A 19,392-nucleotide genomic window follows, 5' to 3' on the forward strand; every position below is an offset into this window, starting at 1 on the left:
TGGAGAGATGGTGCGACAGTTCGTGCACACTCATACTGTTTTTCTTCGCATTTTTTGTATGGATTTTTAAGTGTCTTGATATATTATTTTATGTGTTAACTGAATCTAGCTGTCCTTTGCAAAATAAATACCATAGAATTCAAGATAGTATACATATATACTGATTTCTTGATATTAAGACAAATACAATGAAAAAGCTCGTAACCAATTTTAAACTGTGCTGGTTTCTTTCTACACTTGAAACTTCTGATTTTCACAATTTCATTTTTTGAGAAACTAAAGATAACCTCTATATTTTACTGAACAATTTGTCCAATTTACCAAATATTTATGAAGTTGACATTTACTTGTTCCAGTTTATCATTTATGCTTTTATGAGTGTTTTCTGTAAAGCACCCCCCCCCCACAGCCCCCCCCCCCCCCTGCCACATTGCTCAGTCTAAAACTTCAAGCTTTTTTCAATACATACAATCTTTCTCACATGACCATTACAAAATGAATGCCTGGACTAAAACATGTCAACAAAAATGAATTACATCATGATAACAATCTATTGTGGAAGTATTTCTTTATTTTGTAAAGAACTAATGGTTGCACTTACAGGGGCACAAGCCAAGTTTAAATGTTTTTGGATGTAATTTTTTTCTGCAAATTAAAAGGTACTCACAGTATTCTACTTACTGATGTATACACCATCACTTGCACTCAAACCTGGTATTGGAATATAACCAATAAATGATCTGATGACAATTTATCATACGTACCAAAAAATGTACATGAACTCCCTACTATGTAAACAGTTCTAACAATGCCAGAACACAAATTGTAATATCATAGAAAGTATGCATCAACATTAATATTATAGTAGACTACAGAGATCATATTTTTTTGTATTTTCTCTTGAGTATGTAATCTTATCAGGTTAGTAACACTTGGGCTTGCAGTGTTTTCTGCTGCACTTTCACTCAAAATGCTCATGAAAGTACCACTGCAGAGAACACTGCAAGCACTTGCACAAATACCCAGAGTATGTCACACTTGCACTTATACGTCATCGGGTTCTGTCATATGACTCAGCTGCAGCATACTGTCAGTTGGTATATGCCTTCTTCTGAGTTCACGATTGTTCTCATCATGACCACCAGGCACAATGAAAGGCAAATTGTTACCATGGTTTCATAATATAACAGAATGAAGACTTGTTACGAAAATTAATTCTATATCAATGAAATTTATTCAATAGAAATATTCCTGATATCATACACAATACAAACGATTACAGTCAAAATATTAGTTTACAGACAAACTCAGTCAAAAAAAAGGCAAACTTAGCAAAGCTCCAGTACTCTTTTTTTGATGTTTTTTGCCAGTAGAAAAATACACCCAACCTTCCTTTGGTTAGCTGTATTTTACCTCTTTGTTGATGGTACTGTGTACACTGGCTTGATGTCCATATGTAAACAGTTGTGAATCAGGTATGGATCTAATGACTTGTTTGTCAACAAATTGTAAAGTAGTGTGTGCATCAGCATTAGGTGATGATGCATGATTCAGTGACTACATCTTATATAAGTTGAAATTTTTTAGCAAAAACACTGAAAAGTATGGTTCCCATTTGGGCTTACAAGAAAAAACCTACAAACACTTATACATAGTTCTGTCACTATATGTACTAGCAGTAAAAATACTGTAATCAAAAAGTGTTGTATGTTGTCTTTAGTTTTGGTATTGACTCCTTCGATAGCGCAGGTTTTGGCAGTAGACCTGTAGACACGATAAACATGATATGATCAGTACAAAATAGTATATCATGGGTACATTCAAAGCTCTCCTTAGAAAATATCAACTGGGGTGAAGAAAATGTAGATTTACAGCCTAATGTATTGTGTACATATGTACTTTATTTTGTGTTCAAGAGATATAGGATTGAAGCCACTACAGTCTGAGGAATACTCTACAGGTAAAAGTAGACATGAAAATACACATCATGTGAATTTGCAAATCGAATGGGATCAGCCTATGATTACTGGTCAAATATAAAGTATAATGTTGCCCTATAGCAAGAAGCTAATAGGAAAACTAGAGTGTTCCTTCCTTACCAGCTGTATATCCTTTCCATACAACTTTATGTAAATGTACTAATAGCTATTTCTTACCAGCTTTAAACGCTTGCCCAACAACTTTGTGTAAATGTATATGCTGCTTCTGACACACACCAGTGATTTCACTTGGGTAGATCTGGCCATCTTCTCTGACAAACTGTTTTAAAATTAACACATCCTGTAAAGAACAAATAACATAATGTTGATGGTTTGTGTGATATTGAGTTCTAAATATAATAGTGTGTCACAGTGACCCTTGAACTTCACTTTAATTAGTTTAAAACAATTTTTGAAAAGATACCTATGTGTTGATGAAATATACTTTGAATTCTAATGACATAGTTAAACTTTATTTTTTGACATAATTGCACTCGCCTCTGTATGACAGCACTTAACTGATGTCCCTCATACTATATTTCATTACTTCAGTTAATACATCTACTCTGACTTGTGAGAATGGCAGTTAAATCACAAATGAGAAATCTGATAAATACCAAAGCTAAAACGACAAAGATGCAAGTCATATAATTAATCTTCATATTTTGCTTGACATTTTCATAAATTATGCTTCTGGAGAGTCATTTTATGATTTTTTCATCACCTACAAGTTCAGAGAAATATCAAGTTGATCTTGTGACTTTATAGGGTATCTTTGCTGTGGGCCATTGCATCACAAGAGTCAGCAGAAAACAATCATTCTTGACTCCTGAGTGCTTATTCCCTTCACTGTAAAACATCTCCCATGCAATGACCAACAGCAAAGATACCTTATAAAGACACAAGATCAACTTGATATTTTTTTAAATTGCAAGTTATTGAAGGTGATGTAAAAGTGACTCTCCAGAATCCATATTTTACGAAAATGCCTCTATTTCCTGGAGTGGTGTTCCTCTTTAATACGTAAATATCCATACAGTTTACCTTATATGATACCATCCTATTAAGTCTACACAGAGGACATGCACCATGTGGGTTTTCATCTCGTAAAACTTTACTGGTGTCTTCTACGTATATTCCTTCAACCTAGTTACAACACATTGGGTACAAAAAGGTAGTAAATTTTAGAAGTTGTTCCTCCATATCACCTTTCTGTGAGATCAAGTCCTTGCAAATATTATTTCAGCAGTACTGATGTATTAATTATGATGCATGGCTCACTTATAAAACCTATATCTACACTTGTGTCTCAGTACATTGTAGAGTAAATAAAAACAACCTACAGACACAGACATAGACACAGAAATTAGTAATGAAGCATATATATAATAAATTGACATGATATATTAAACACTTTGTATAATACAAAACACACAAAACAGACAGAGGAATGAATTCACACAAAGTAAATACAAATGTAGTCAAAAAACGTATACGGGTTCAGTTAAAAAAAGTACATGTATATAATTTTGGCATGTACAAAGTATAAAAGAATAGATTACCAGATGATAAAATCAAAAGGTTATTGAAAACGTTTCTACAAAATACTACATGTAAAACTTACTGTTGTAACATTTCCCTCCTTTTTTTCTATAACTGTAAAAAAATATAATACATTAAAAACGTTACGGTTTTTTTTCTTCATTTCTACATTTCTGGTAGTGGTGTGTGGTGTTGGTGGTGGTGATGATGATGATGATGATGATGTAGTCCTGCTTGCATACGGAGCAATTCGGGACTCGATTCTGACAATTGTCCAGACTCGTGCACCGTCATGGAAGCAGGACTAATGATGATGATGATGATGATGATGATGATGATGGGCATAAATACATGGGTAATCACACACGCACAGGAGTAAACACATTCTTGCAAACACAAAAGAAATTATATACCGTAAAATATATCGTCGATGACATGTCTTTACGACTGTACGAAAATCATTATGAGGATTTTTTCTCCCAGACTAGTTCCAGCACAGACAGTGGAAGGGTCTGTAGTTCCAGCATGGAGGTGTATTAAAGGGGAGATACCTCCATGGTTCAACTTCCAGCTACCCGGTTTTTTCACCCATGTGCAGTGTGACAATCTGATTTCACGGCGGACAGTGCTCACCTTTTCTGTACGAAACGCTTCTCTGGAGCTGAAAACTCGGTATAATCTGCTGTGGAAACAAATTGCGTGTTATAGAGTTACTGACATTTTCCTTTCCTGATAGGTAATTACCCCATCGTAGAGACACTGTAGCAAATCTCCGAATCGACATCATGCAGGGCGCAGCCATTTTGACGCTATGCCTTCTGGGACAAGACTGTGTAACTTACAGTAACTTTTCAAAATTGTCATTACTTGCCACAAAGAAAAGTCTTCAAATGAGCTGTGAATTTCATATTGATTGATTTCATCACGGTATCATTTCGTGTAGGATGCATTTCGTGATTTTTAAATACTCGTTATTTCTAAATGATATCATTTTTGCACTGATGTCTTCAACACGAATCTAGGGAGTTTCTCCCGTCGGAAGGAAAACATTAAGCCATTGGCATTAGGCGTTGTATGTTGTGGCGTAGAGGCCGTGGCCGGTGTACGTGAAGTTTACACCGGGAGTTTACACCACCGCATAGTATTTGTCTTATCACGCAGTGTAGGGCGTAACGCTTACCCAGGAAGTTTACAAGACCACCGTAAAGACCTTTGTGATAGAGGAAAAGGTGAACAAATTCGGGAACGGCGTCTCAGTCGTACAGTGACGTGTACTCAAAACGTGTATTTATAAACATAACAATGCTAAAAACAATTAGCAAGTGAACAAAAGTTACTTCATTGCTGTAGGCCGGGGCGTAGCACATTCTCATTTTCAGCGTCATCTCAGCACCGCTGAGGTAAATTATTCGGGTCAGTTTCTAACCTTTTCCTGATCCTGTGTACATCGTCTCGACATACATTGATACAAGCGATAGTGTGTTACCATACGTACCTGGCCACCAGTGTTGAAATCTCTCAAATCCTGGGGACAGCTGTCGACATCGTTGATTTCGAATAGGATTGGCTGGATTGCTCTGTAATATCGTTGTAATCTCGTCATTTTGTTTTCGAATCTGTATTTCGATATTATTCTAATGTTTCATACTGGACCACATGTTGCATATTGACGAGACATCTCAGAGACCAGCAACCAACCAGAACGGACTCTTAGGGATTATATTCTTTATTGCTAATTTATATACCACTCATGCATATTGCAAGCGTATCACTATTCCGTATCAGGGATGCCATCACCATGTTGGACAGAAACGTCCTGAGGTTGAACTCTACGTACAATGTTAAAATTTACAGTGTTGTAGCCATTATAGCAGTCACAGCTTTCATAGTAGTAACAACTGTTTATAATGGCATACAGTCTCGTATGCCTGTAATTCATATTGACTACAAAACACAAAGTATACAGCCTCCGTATTACCCGAATCCACACTTACAGTCAAACCATTCCGATCTATACGGAATAATGTTTGATGCTGGAAGCACTGGCACCAGAATCCATGTCTTACATTTCACTAAAACAAGTAAAGGTAGGTGACAAATGTTATCACAACTCAAATTTTTAGTTTATATCCTTCTAAACTTGATTCAACTTCCATGTTGTAAATGAGCACTACTTGTGTGTGTTTTGAAATTTATTTTTGATATAACAGTATAACACAAACATAAAACTATTTGCTAAGTTTTATTATAAACCTGGAGATTCATATTTACATGCTAAATACAGCATGGCAAATAAATTGCAATGATTGTCCTCAAATTACTACACATATTTACAGTAGACAGAAGGATTTATAGAGGGAAATAGATTGCTTGTTTTCAATTGCTTCTCGTAAGGATTGCAGTAAAGGTATTTTGATAAGTTAAAAAAAGGTCATGGTTTATCAGTTTCTGGTGTAATTTATTTACAGCGTTGTTACAATCATGGTTATAGAGTGACTTCTTTCTACTTACTAACTACTATCATGGAAGTAACATACTTCCATGCTACTATTGATTTCCTTCTTATTTTGGGAAATTCTTGTAGATAATAATTTCAGCCAACTTTTGTCTGAACATGTTAGAAATGGATGAAATTAGATTTTGTGAGCCACTACTATTGTACACATATACATATATACATGATGATTCAGAGCTCCTGCTGATCATATAGATTTATATGGTACCATATGTTGAACTCACCGGATGGTAAGGTGTTTTATTAGTTGCCCTGGATAATACCTTTGCCATATGTAACATTTCTGTATCATTGTATTAGTTTTGAGGCATATCCTGTGTTATAAATGAGGCATTGTGATATCCAGGGATACTTTTCTTTTTCTGTATTGTATGGCCTGTATCACAAGGGGAAAAAATGACGACTTTTAATTTAAAATCATGAAAAGAAGTCTTACTTAGAAGCATTAATCTCAAAAATGAAGTGTTATTTTTTTTGCTCAATTGATATATGAATACCATGTATTTCAATATCTTGGAAACTGCATATGGTATATTGTTAGAATTGTATGGCTTTCTAAGTAGTACCATTTCAAGTCACACACTACATAAATTGAATCAAAAACATAGTGATATTACAAGGATTATCTTATTCTATTAGGTTTTACTGCACTGACAAGATGCATAGTTAGCTGGTTGTACCTCCTTGTCTTCTCAGCTTGCCTTGATTACATTGTAATGTTAGAAATGAAAATAACAATTTGAAAATTTTTGTTTGATGGCACCAGTTAGTCCCTTCATCCATTACAACTCCTCAGACTATAATTATTCGTGGACAAATTATGCAAATATATTTGTGTTGCTAAGTGAAAGCAATGCATCATCATGCACATGTTGTGGTCATGTGATAATTTACATTTTATTTACATATGATTATGTAAAAAAATTTTGGAGGGGGGTGGCTACATTAAGAGAGTATGATTGTTGGAATCATAGTATGAATTTCATTTCTGTAGGATTTTTCTGTCAACTTATAGCAATGGTTGTTTTCACATATCTCAGGTTTCTATCTCTGGAATCCTGCTCTTCCATGTATCACATATTTATGATATTGAACAATTTGTATTATTCTTATCTTCAAACATACAGTTACTCTAAAGAACATTTTGAATAAAAAACATACAAAATAACATTATAAATGCATAATCAGCATATAAATACACACTCATATTGTAATTATACATGAAAAATGTGTAATTGCAATCAACATCTCAGTAGATTGTTGCTATTTTTTGGTTAATTTTTGCTTGTTACAATACATGTAAAGACATACCAACCTCTAAATTAGTGAACCTGTCTGCTAGTTATTGATGGTACTGTGTGTATAACCCTACAAATTTAATGATCCAGTCTATTTAACACTTTGTTAACAAACTATAAAGCACAGTTTAGGCAATTATACATGTATCAACAAATATAGACTATATACCAACAAATATAGTTTGGTAGCTACTTAGTCGTCATGATGGCCCCTCAGAATCTGCAGGTTACCAGTTCAAGCTTTGTTGGTGTCATTTTGTTTCTGAAATGTTAGAGTTCTTGAACCATGACATAGACCAAGTCAACCAAGCTGTACAAATGGGGACCATATAGGATGGAGGATACATTGTTAAGGATTATATGCTATATGCTTACAGTAATAGAGAGGCAGTAGGGATTGTATGCTTCCCAGGGAGTTGAAGTATACACGGCCATTGTGCCATTATAGGTGGTCTGTGCCAGAGGCAAATAATTGTAAAGTTCTTTGAGCACAGTGTAGAGAAGGGTCATATAAAACATACATATTGCTACCAGAGTTCAACTGAAAGCCATGTCACAAGGTAGATACATATTTCTTGTTTACATCATAGTTCCACATGTAGAGATCTATAATGTTATTTAAAATGTGCTATCTTATATTGGCATGCTTTCTATGTTTGTGATAATACTTATTATTTTTTTTAATGTTGTATGACTTTTCTTAACAGATTCACCTTTGCATTTACTAGAAGAGGTGTTTGAGCAAATTAAACCAGGGTTATCTGCATTTGCTGAGAATCCATCAGGTGTAAGTATATGCCAGTAATGACATAATTTCTGTTACAAATTGTCCTTACCAGGGTACATGTATGTGATACTCACTATGATGTAATTGTATAATGGCATACTTTCCCTCTAAAATTGCCCACACTAGAGGATGGGAGTACAATTTCCCTTGACAACAAAAGGAAATTTCTTCTTGGTGTATGTGTAGTGTTTTGGGTTTTTTGGGGGGTTTTTTTGCAAAAGAGTTAAAATGTGATAAAGTAGTCTGGGAAAATGGACAGATTTTACCCACCATGAACTACATTTGTATAGTAATGTTACCATAGTGATGACATTTGTCAGTGATTTAGGATAGTCTGTGGATCATTGATGAAATCGGTAACATAATAGTGTGATAAATATTCTGGTAATATTCACAAAATGTGACATATTACATTTGAATAATTGTGTACCTGGTGATTACAACAGAATTAATTGTTTTGTAGTTTGTTATAGTAGACAGCACAGAGTCGGTTCATCAAATCAGCCAATGAGAATATACAGTTTGTGGTAGCATGATTAGGTTGACTCCTATTTACAAATTCATTATTCATGCACTTGTCAGATAGCTTGAAAGATCCACTGTGTGTGTGTAGCCACTCATATTATATTACAGATAAAGTGGAAACAAAGATGGATCTTTCAGTCTAACAAACAAATAAGCCATCTTCAAAAAAAAAGAAGAACTTTCTGACTTCTTTGAAGTCAATAAATTTGTGTTATTTGAGTTATTTCCCTTTTACCTTTCAATGGTTGATTTCCCAAAGACTATTTGATCAGAATTAATAACAATGTCATGTATGACCACAGTCTTCATACCTTGTACAAATCGAACTCATTATAGACAGGAAAAGTACACAAATAAATTGGATTAATAGCATTTGGCACAGCATGCTAGAAGCATGGAGACATCGTTGTTTGACAGTATTACTTTGATAAATTTTGATAGTTTGATTAATTCTTAAAACTATTTTGCAAAAGTGAACTCAGTGTATGTCGATTAATTATTACAACAGTAAGTTTGGTTTTAGTGTAAAATCTTTTATGCAATTGATTATACTAATTTTGAGATTTGATTAATGGCAGAACAAGGTAGAAATAACAGTATATACTTTATGGTTATTAATCACATAGTTTACCTGTTTTGCCTACAGGCTGAAATAAAATATAACATCTCGTTTGATATTTGAAATTCAGACCATATGTGTAAATTTCATGTTGGCTGAACAGAGGGAAATATCAGTTTATTTTATTTGGTTTTAGACCACTGCACATTATAGAATTTTGAAAATTGGTTCCTTAATTTCATTTCTACCTGCAGTGTACGACGTAGTTTGCTAGTCCTTTATGTGTACCATTGTACTTTTTTTTTTCCTTTTTTTTTTTTGGGGGGGGGGTGTCAGAATTTACTGTATATGTACAAAAGTAATAATATTAAAATAAAGAATTATTTTAATTAAACAATAAAACCCACACATGTGTCTGTATTCTATTTTCCTTTTGTGCTTAATGAAATATTGTTTCTAGAATTTAATATTTCCATGCAGTGTGTCAGCTGTGACTGAAAGATTCAGAGTTCAGAGGTTAATTTAGAGTTTGCAATGATGCTATAAATGTACATGTCGTACCTTCACATATTGAAATGTCACTAGCTACAATATAGTTAGTATTTTGATATATAGCGTGGCTTGTCTGTCAAATACAACAATATAAAAATTACAGCTTTACAGAAATATACCCCTTGGCAAGTCTCTAGTGAGATATTTTGAAAAAGTAAACTATAATATCGACTATAAAATATTGTTTGAAGTTGTCGGATCATATGTCATTAGCGGATAAAAATCCTTATCAATCTCATTTCTATTATATCAAGCTGTTCTAAATACTAGATTTCCCATGTTTTCAGTCAATAGTAAATGAAATATGTTTTTTGCGTTTTTTGTTATGTTGCAGTGTCTCCAGGGCCTTGATCATTTACTGAACATTGCTAAGGACTCCATACCTGAATATAAATGGGCGAGTACACCAGTGGCACTTAAAGCAACAGCTGGACTCAGGTTGTTACCACAAAATCAAGCAGACAAGTTGCTGGAAGTTGTAAGTTCAATGACAGTTGAAAAAAAAGAAAGAAAGAGAAACAAACCTTCAATATCAATTTTGTATTATTACATGGCTCAATAGACATGTGGTATCCTTGCTATTGTTTTAGTTTTGTAACTTCAGAGATATGTGCTTGGCAGGTGAAGAGTATACAGGCCAATATACATACAATATACATGAACACTTAGTACATCATCAAAAATTACAATTTTGCAGGATACTCTTATACTGTGGTATTACCGGGTACATGTATTAAAGCTGATAGAAATTTATCATTCTTCATCTTATAAACATTCACATGGCATGTAATGAAAATATTACAACTCTAATATAGCCATTTGTACTTCTGGATATAAAGTGGATTATCATCACCCCCACCACACCCCATCCCATACACAGAATGTCCTTAGGTTCAAACACCTATATTGGAGCAGTAATATATAGAAGTTGATACAATAATAATATTTTATTTAATAATATTTATTTCTTGTATAACGCATTACATAATTGCATAGAAATCTCAATGCACTTCACATGATAAAAATATGCATTATATGATTGGCAAATAAAAAAATAAACTATGAAAACAACAAGAATATAACTACTTTTGTCTCAAAACATATATGATTCAATTTTTAGACTCTTGCCATTATTTCATGTTTAGAGTTATGTTGAAATGATTAGTCATATATTAACCAGAATGATTGCTCTGTTGTCAGTGACAAGACATGACATGTACATGTAATTGCTCAGTTTGCTGTAAACGTGTAGATTTGTTTCATTTATGTGTAAATGAAGAATATTGGTGAAATTATACCAATGTAACATGTCCGAGGCCTGTATATTTACATGTATCACAATGGTATATACATTGTACCTACCTACCTACCTACCCACAATATGTCTGGTCTAGCAGTATAACAACTTCTGAATCAATACTACTGAAATAGAATGCCGTGTGATATTCTATAGAAATAATTAATTGGGAAATATAGTATTTCAACAAATAATTCATATTTAAATAGTGCAAACAAATACATTTACTATTAAAATACTGGTGTAATTCCCATGTATGGTACTGTATAGCTATCTCCTGCCTTGATTGAAATGTTGAAAAGTGTTACTGATTTAAATATTTCTTTTTTGACAGCTGTCACCATGACAACATGTCATGACAGTTTTTTGTAAGGTGGGGGAAAGTAATTTTTATGTATGGTAATTTTAGTTTATCTTTCCATTCTTGATTTACTTCACAATGACATCTAAATCTAAAATCTAAGTAAAAATATTCATATATACTTGAATTTTCTAAAACAGTTTGGTTGAAATATTATAATTGAAATTATAGTTTACAAGTTATAAATTTGACCTTATGTTTAACAGTTTCAATTCATATTCAATCTAGTTCAGGAATGAACATGTGACAATACCAGTAATGTGTTTGTTTGTATAAATCTTAACAAAACAAAGTATGAGAAGGTCAGGTGGAGATTAGTTTGGTGTCAGGCTGTGGCAACTATTGTTTGGGGATTGTTTAAATTTTACATATATGGACATTCGATACAGAAATTCCGGTTTATTTTGTTGACATGATATACAATGTAGTACAAAAAATATATAAGAATGAAGTTGTAGACACATTTCATGTAATTCACTACACTATGGTTAGTAATGTTTATGAAAACATGTGATTGTTACAAAATAATGAAACCCATACATAGTTTGGATTACATGGCCCAGCTACCTTTATAAGTCACTATGAATTAGAAGAATATATAGAGAACTGTGCATAGGGGCTGTATAGACTGAATAGAGAAAAAAAATTGTACTCCTGTATATGCTCTGGCTTCACCATAGATACACATTTGAAAATTCAGTGTTATTTATGTTATACATGTATATTTGTATACTTTGCCACATATGCATTATACGGTGTCACCTGTGCCATCTACCAACTCATTGAATACACTTACAATTGCAACATGTGTTGAATATTGCATTAGGTCTAAATAGTGGAGATGTGGATTTTTCGTGTGAATTTATGAAATATTGCAAAAAAATATGATTAAATTTGCTCATTACAGATTGTGTGCCTGTGACAAGTACTCCACGAGGGGCTATTAACATGGCACAAAACAGCCACAGAAAAATACCACAGTGTATGTTTTGCATAGTATGGTAGCAGAAATTAAGGCAGTCACCAGTCATCGTTTCACTACTGCTTGCTTTTAGAACTCAGATATGCACCTTTTACCTTTAAGAAGACGTTGAAATATTGGAAATAAAGTTTTAATTGTGCATTTTTATCAAACTCAGTCACTTGTGTTTTCACTTGTGAATGCCTCAATTTTCACACTAGCATGTATAAAAAAGATAAAAGTACTTAAATTCAAAAAAGCAGCCTACTTTCAAGAATTTGTGGTTCTGTAATTACTTCAACTTTCCCACCAAATTTGTGGATGAATAGAATTTTTTATAATAGTCTCTGATTATGAAACAGGGTTAGGATGTATATTTCTCAATCCAAGACATCTTTGCATCATTTTATTTCAATTGTGATTGAAATCAAAGAAGAAATGCTATTGAAAGCTATTTCAAAATGTTGTTTAATTACAATTTTTTTTAAGAACAAAAAATCCTCAAAATTTTCTTTATTCATGTGTCTTACATAAAGGGGTTCAATAACATATGGGTATATATGGTGAATGATTTCAAAAGTCATACTTATATTCTGTAGCATTGATTCATATGCATGTATATTGAACAGAGTTCTTATGGTTAGTCATTCAACAGATTTGTATAAAAAACAGTTGAGATCTGTTTTAAAGTGGTGTTTAGATGGAAAAAATATTCTAAAATATCATAATTCTAAAACATACTCTCAAAGTTTTAAAATTTATTTTGTCAATTTTTTTCAGACATATACTTTTCTTCATGACTCACCATTTAACGTTTCAAAGCAAGATGTATCCATTCTGGATGGAACAGCAGAAGGCATGTACATATGGTACACAGTCAACTTTCTCAGGAGTGAGTATAAATTGTTCAGTGCAATATTTATCTGTTGATAATCTATACAGCCAGATATACCGGACAAACAAAAACTTAATTTCATCAATCAACAGTGTAACAAAATATCAGAGTGTTTTAATATTTCAACGACTAACAGCCATCTTTATCTGGGAATGAGGCAATGACCTAAAAATAAAAGGTCATGACCTCAAGCCTAAGGTGGTATAAAAGTTAGAACCGGTTCCACCTGTGACGTAGAGTGGTCATATTTTTTATTAAAGACAGTAACTTGGTTTCTGCATGGTATAATTTAACTTATCATGCGGACTAATGTTGTCTAAGATGGCAGTACAATACACCATTCAACCATCATACTAGAGAGATTTGTAACATTTTCATATGTTGCCTTTTACAGATAGTTTTTTTGATGAAAATGTTCCTTCCGTTCCATGTATTGACTTGGGAGGAGGTTCTTCTCAAGTTGTGTTTGAAACTCAGGATCCACAAACCATGTCTACAGCTCCAAAAGATTTCATAGAAGAAATAGAGATCTTTGGTAGGAAATATGTACTTTATGTACACAGGTAGGTAGTCATTACTCACGGTCATGTACTGGTTACCACAGTGTTCTGTAAAGTCTATGAAGTTTGATCAAATCCTTGCTTTACCAGAGGTATAGCAGATGGACACGTCTTTGCCTTTGGAACATCAACATCAAATGTGGATTATGCTTTTCATATAACCACTTTTGATATTTTAATATTGTGTCAAGTTACAAACATGTTTCTTCATGTCCCAGAGATTGTTACAGTACATGTATTTCGCATTTTAGAGGATATTACACAAAACAATGAAAAGTAACCAGTCATTGTCAGGTTACCTGTATGAGTCACCTAAACCTAAATTTGAAGGGAATTTCATTTAAATGTACAAATTGGTAATACAGATAAAAGAATATATACTGTTTACTTACCCATAATCATCAGCTTACACATGCTTGCCATAACCAATGACCATTCTCCACTTCTAGTTACATGTATGTACTTTATTTCTGTTTACAAATGTTAGCCCCAAAAGGTACAACTATTCTCAACGTCTAACTAAATGTTTATTTTGTATTTTTCTATACAGTTATTTAGGTATTGGGCTACAAGCAGCCAGACTTGCCATGCTAGGAGCAGAGGAAAAGGATGCAGGTATGTTGTATGTGATGATAAAATGTATAATATACATTATGATATCTAAATGGTCACAAGACATCTTGTATGTTAATTATGTTTTGTATTGAGTATCATTTATCTGTGTACATTTATGGTAAAGGATATATCTAACTGTCACCCACCAATTATTTTGTGTCAGTCATACCCTTCCTGTCACATAATATCTTTATTTAGACATTCTATCACAGGTGTTTATAGCATTACCTCAGAAAGGAGGTTTTTGTGTTTACATCCAGGATGATATCAAAAAACTACGGTATCATGTGTGCGCACACATTGAACAAATTTGTGATGTTTTCAGGAGACCTCCTGTAGTTGTCCTATGTCAGAACAGTTGCAAGACATTTTCAGAACATGTTCATTTTGATACAGACACCAAACTATGGAATCATGTGTGCTCACACACTGAACAAATTTGTGATGTTTTCAGGATATCTCCTGTAGGTGTCCTGAGTCAGGACAGTTGGTAGACAGATGCAGACAAATTCATATTTACAGACACCAAAGTGTCCTGACTCCTACAAGAATCTGGATTTAGATTTATTTTTCCTGTCTGTCAAAACAGATTAACCAAACGTGCCAGTGTGTAAAGTATTGACTTATTAAACCTCCACCAATTGAAATGATTGATTGATTGATTGATTAATTGTTCTTGCCAGACCCAGAAAATCCATTATTCCATATTTTGTCAAGTCCATGTTTACCATTACATCATGAGGAGGAATGGTGGTATGGTGGTGTAGAGTATACAGTCAAAGGACTTGAACCTGTAGAAGACCGATACCATGAATGTTATCAAACAGCACGAAAGTTCTTAGGAGACAAAGTTCACCAACCCTCAGAACTTTTAACAGTTCCAGTCCATGTTTTCTCATATATTGTTGAAAAAATTGAAGAGAGTGGGTTCATAGGTAAGACTTCTGGTAAGCCAAATGTTTCTTGTTTAACCTTTGACCTGTGTTTATATGCTGATACTGTATGGCAGTTTGCTTTGATGCACATCAACCTCTGGTACTAAGTTATACTATTCTTCAATGCATGTATGATTTCTCAGCCAAGCAAACCTGCCTTTTCTGTGAGTATGCTCTTTCACATTCTATATTTATTTGTGTTTATAATTTTCATTTGGATTTCCATGTATTGCAACAAAATTATAATTTCAAGATGTGTACTGAGCCAACCGAGCTTTAGAATGCATCTATATAACCCTACAAGCTCCCTTTTTGTCTCTGCTGTGCAGTGCTTGCATAGATGGCTGGCCACTAACTGCTTAGTAATAGTACCGGTAACATTGGTTGGTTTTGGCTTAAATGAGAGCAAGTCTTGAGATAGTATACTCAGCCATAATGCAGGCCTCCATAATCTGCATGATTTTCCTCCTAAAATGTAACCTTCTCCCTGGGAAATATTGGTAGAGTCCATTTTGTTTCCATAAGTTCATAAGGTGGAAACCATTACTATGTAGTGACTTTATTTTTTTTTTTTTGGGGGGGGGGGGGTACCTATTTTTCTAAATCTCCAATGGATGTGGATTTTAGATTCCGATGGTACATACAGAACATAAATTTAATATTGTCTGTTATTATTCTGTGGGTAGGAAAGGAATGGTCACTGTGGTAACAATTCTTTTCATATTTCCTTCATATCCTTCCTTAATGTGCCAAATATATATTTGATTTTGTTTGTTTGTTTGTTGTTTGTAGAAATAGAAGAGCCACAGACTATTATTGTCAGTGATCTCAATCTAATAGCACAGAGAGGTAAGTACACAGGTACTGGGGGTGGGAGGGGGTGGGGGTAGTATCTAGACATGACAAGTAGTGATAGAGTACTGTGTACTGTCACCTCATTGGACAAAACATATACTGTCACCTCATTGGACAAAACATATACTGTCACCTCGTTGGAGAGAACATATTCTTTCACCTCATTGGACAGAATATTATAGTGTTACCTTATTGAACAGACCTTCATCGTATTACCTCATTGGACAATGTGCTGTGATCTCATTGAACAGAACATCATGTTCAGAGAATTGTACTTTGTAGAAAGACCAACATCTCTGTTTAAAATTTTCTTTCAGAATGTAATGACCCTAGAGTAAGCAATGCATTTCTATGTATGGATTTAGTGTACATCGCTTCTCTTATGCGGGATGGATTTGGTTTCCATGACAATACCCAACTAGTGGTAAGTGTACTCAACTAACATGTCTATTTCTTACTGAAAACATTATATGAATACCCATGAACACTGGTTGAATATAAAGTATTTTGCAGATGGCAAAACAATGACTCAATAGAGCCAGGATCAACCATTATTATAAAGCAAGTTCTGTAATCTGATTTTCCTAACTACTAGTATACTGTCATTGTCTCTGTCAGTTTACTCAAAACCAGGATATGCATAAACAAACAATAGATTAGTATTTTGTGACACCCATTCTTTTTGTCTTGCCCAAAATAAAAACCTTGACTTCAACATCAATACAAATGTCTGTATTGCATTTATAAATTACTTTTCAAAAAGATTATCCTTTTTTTTATTCCTCACATCTTTCCAGCTGCAGAAACAAATAGATGAGGTCGAAGTGAGTTGGGCACTTGGAGCAGCCGTCAACCTCCTCAATTAGTAGATGATGGAGCAGCTGTCAATCTCCTCAATTACCATAGTAGATGATGAATACCATTGGTAATTTAATCACAACAGCAGGACAGTAGATGACAATTATCAGACAATTCACCTACTGTATTTATTTGTGATAGGATATTAGGAAGGCTGAAGTCATGGGAATTTTTCTTTTTGGAAAATGACCTTTGACCTTAAATATAGGCTAGACCATAGTCTGTTGCTACGGTGCATTCAGTCAGGTATTAAAATCTGACTTATGTCTACACTTCCGTATTTTATTCTTTTTTTTCTTCAACTGTCGTACAGCAGATCATATGAAGTAGGATAGATTGAGAAATATTTAGTTGTTTTTTTTCGATTTCTGACAAAAGTGCAATGCACAATAGAGTACAAAATCCCCAGTCAAAAAATATGTCACATTTTTGACAATGGGAACTGGTGCTGAAATAAGTTTATGTTTAAACCTCGGAACTCTTCCAAAAGAAAAATAATGTGTTAGGTGGTTGAATCAAAGTTCTTTCATGAATAGTGATCATGTCTTCAAAACAGCAAAGTCTTTCCTCAAAAAACAATGATGGTCAAATTTCCAGGTGCTGCAAAACTAATATAGATAGATTCTACAGTTTTGTGGTATTGACCAATATTTCATTATTTCCTGATATTTTGACATGACTCCATCAATATTAGCCTGTTTACACAATGATCTCTGATTTTGATTTACTGTCTTACTAACCACTTGTATTTCTAGCAAAGGCAAACTATGTTCTAAAATTAGACACTCAAATTGATTGGTCCCAATGGGGAGTGATAATGTACATCAGCCTAATTGACTATATTCAAATGAAGTCAATATGTAAATGTGCTGTCTTTGAGATGAGCACAAGAGCAATGTAATCAAATATCATGTAACTAAGAACAGGCATGCTGATATTAAAACTGCCATTAGGGGCATAGCTATATTAATCTGCCATTAAGTGGTTAGTGAGATAGCAAAGCAAAACACAGATAACAATGTATTTGGTGAATATCAAAGTTGGCTGAATAATTTCTTCTATTTTTCGGTTTGTAAGTACACTCAGCATTTTGATACATTCACCAAGAAGGATGCCTTGGTGAATTTGAATGTGCTAGAATATTTGGATGTGCAGGAGGCAAGGTGTTCATATGGTGATTGTGATTCTGTGTTTGTGACATTGGTATTCTAACTGTTGACATGAAACTTCAAATCTGAAAAAAAAAGAAACTGGGATAAGATAATTCTTGCATGAAAAAACGGTTTTGTTGAGGATATTGTGGAACATTCTTATGACAACACACGCCATGTCTGCAAACCTTGAAGATCTAAAAAAAAAAAAACCTATAGGAACAGAATTTTATATAAGTTACAAATATTGTGCTGTGTGCAGGGTAGACACAGTATGTTCTCTAAATGACAGCATACTTTGTTAGAGAAAAGACAGGGAAGCAAAATATATAGCATAATATATGTATGGAATGTAACAGGAAAATACTCCTGTGGAGTAATGAAGATAATAATGAAGGTATTTAAATACAACTTACTGAAATTTGGATGGATTTCTCATTTTAATTTTGCTTTCATGAATATTTTATTTTGTGGTAATAATGCACTGCAACAAGGCTGCCAAGGAGAAAAATATTGGACACTTTGGTATCTTTTTAAGGAAATGCACTTGTTCAAGTTTTTTAATTTTATTTCTTTATAATAAGGTACTTCTCTTTACACAGTGTTAACTATGTTTGTATATTTTAAGTATATTTTGTCAGGTTTTAAAGTGTTCTTTTCCCAGGCAGTTTATTGTTTTGTATTTGTGAAGTACCCAAACTAATTTATGCTTCCAGGATATCTGTCCAATGATGTGGGCATTTCCTAGATTAGCAAAAAGCACTTGGATTTGTATTTGAGTATTTACGACCTCTAAACAAAGATAAACAAGTAACAAGAAAACTTTGTATTGCAACAGGAAACGTGCATGTGTATTATTTAAATATATATTACCATCATAATGAATTGTTTGACTGCAGATTTTGATGATCAATCAGAGGAACCTTATGTAACCATAACAATATTTCAAATGATCATCAAAAGTGCAGTAATTACATTCCAGTGAAATACATGTCAATGTCAAAACTTTTGCCGACATATTATAGTACAAATTTACATAAGTACAGTTTTGTATGAACATTTAGATGTTTCACACACACAGAAACTGGCAATGCCTATTTGATTGTATACATCACATGAGAAATTGTCATGAAATTCTGATGAGTGA

General features: G+C 33.6%; 2 protein-coding genes across 2 annotated transcripts; one reads left to right on the plus strand and one right to left on the minus strand.

The window, feature by feature from the left end:
• Positions 1-1,257: 1,257 nt before the first annotated feature.
• LOC144453615 (large ribosomal subunit protein mL66-like) lies at positions 1,258-4,323 on the minus strand. The gene is made up of 5 exons (XM_078144939.1): positions 4,155-4,323; positions 3,604-3,635; positions 3,024-3,125; positions 2,157-2,280; positions 1,258-1,764 (listed from the first exon to the last, which is right to left on the minus strand). Exons 1-5 carry the CDS (start codon positions 4,321-4,323, stop codon positions 1,694-1,696), a joined length of 498 nt encoding a protein of 165 aa, XP_078001065.1. The 3' UTR covers positions 1,258-1,693.
• Positions 4,324-5,095: 772 nt separating this feature from the next.
• LOC144453532 (ectonucleoside triphosphate diphosphohydrolase 5-like) lies at positions 5,096-17,291 on the plus strand. Its single transcript, XM_078144845.1, has 10 exons — positions 5,096-5,608; positions 8,042-8,121; positions 10,092-10,235; positions 13,157-13,268; positions 13,666-13,834; positions 14,382-14,446; positions 15,130-15,393; positions 16,174-16,230; positions 16,554-16,660; positions 17,034-17,291. The coding sequence occupies exons 1-10, from the start codon at positions 5,272-5,274 to the stop codon at positions 17,100-17,102; spliced, it is 1,404 nt and encodes a 467-aa protein (XP_078000971.1). The 5' UTR covers positions 5,096-5,271; the 3' UTR covers positions 17,103-17,291.
• The last annotated feature ends 2,101 nt before the right edge of the window (positions 17,292-19,392 follow it).

The sequence above is a fragment of the Glandiceps talaboti genome, chromosome 2 (genome assembly GCF_964340395.1).
Source record: "Glandiceps talaboti chromosome 2, keGlaTala1.1, whole genome shotgun sequence".
Classification (NCBI taxonomy): domain Eukaryota; kingdom Metazoa; phylum Hemichordata; class Enteropneusta; family Spengelidae; genus Glandiceps; species Glandiceps talaboti.

Bases quoted from the DNA above. Each gene is read 5' to 3' on its own strand.
- LOC144453615 (XM_078144939.1), bottom strand. From the start codon at position 4,323: ATGGCTGCGCCCTGCATGATGTCGATTCGGAGATTTGCTACAGTGTCT. The intron at 3,126-3,603 runs GTAAGTTTTACA...TGTTGTAACTAG, and splicing joins AGGAGGGAAATGTTACAACA to GTTGAAGGAATATACGTAGA. The intron at 1,765-2,156 runs GTAAGAAATAGC...TCGTGTCTACAG, and splicing joins TGGGCAAGCGTTTAAAGCTG to GTCTACTGCCAAAACCTGCG.
- LOC144453532 (XM_078144845.1), top strand. From the start codon at position 5,272: ATGCATATTGCAAGCGTATCACTATTCCGTATCAGGGATGCCATCACC. The intron at 5,609-8,041 runs GTAGGTGACAAA...TTTTCTTAACAG, and splicing joins TTTCACTAAAACAAGTAAAG to ATTCACCTTTGCATTTACTA. The intron at 16,661-17,033 runs GTAAGTGTACTC...ACATCTTTCCAG, and splicing joins ATGACAATACCCAACTAGTG to CTGCAGAAACAAATAGATGA.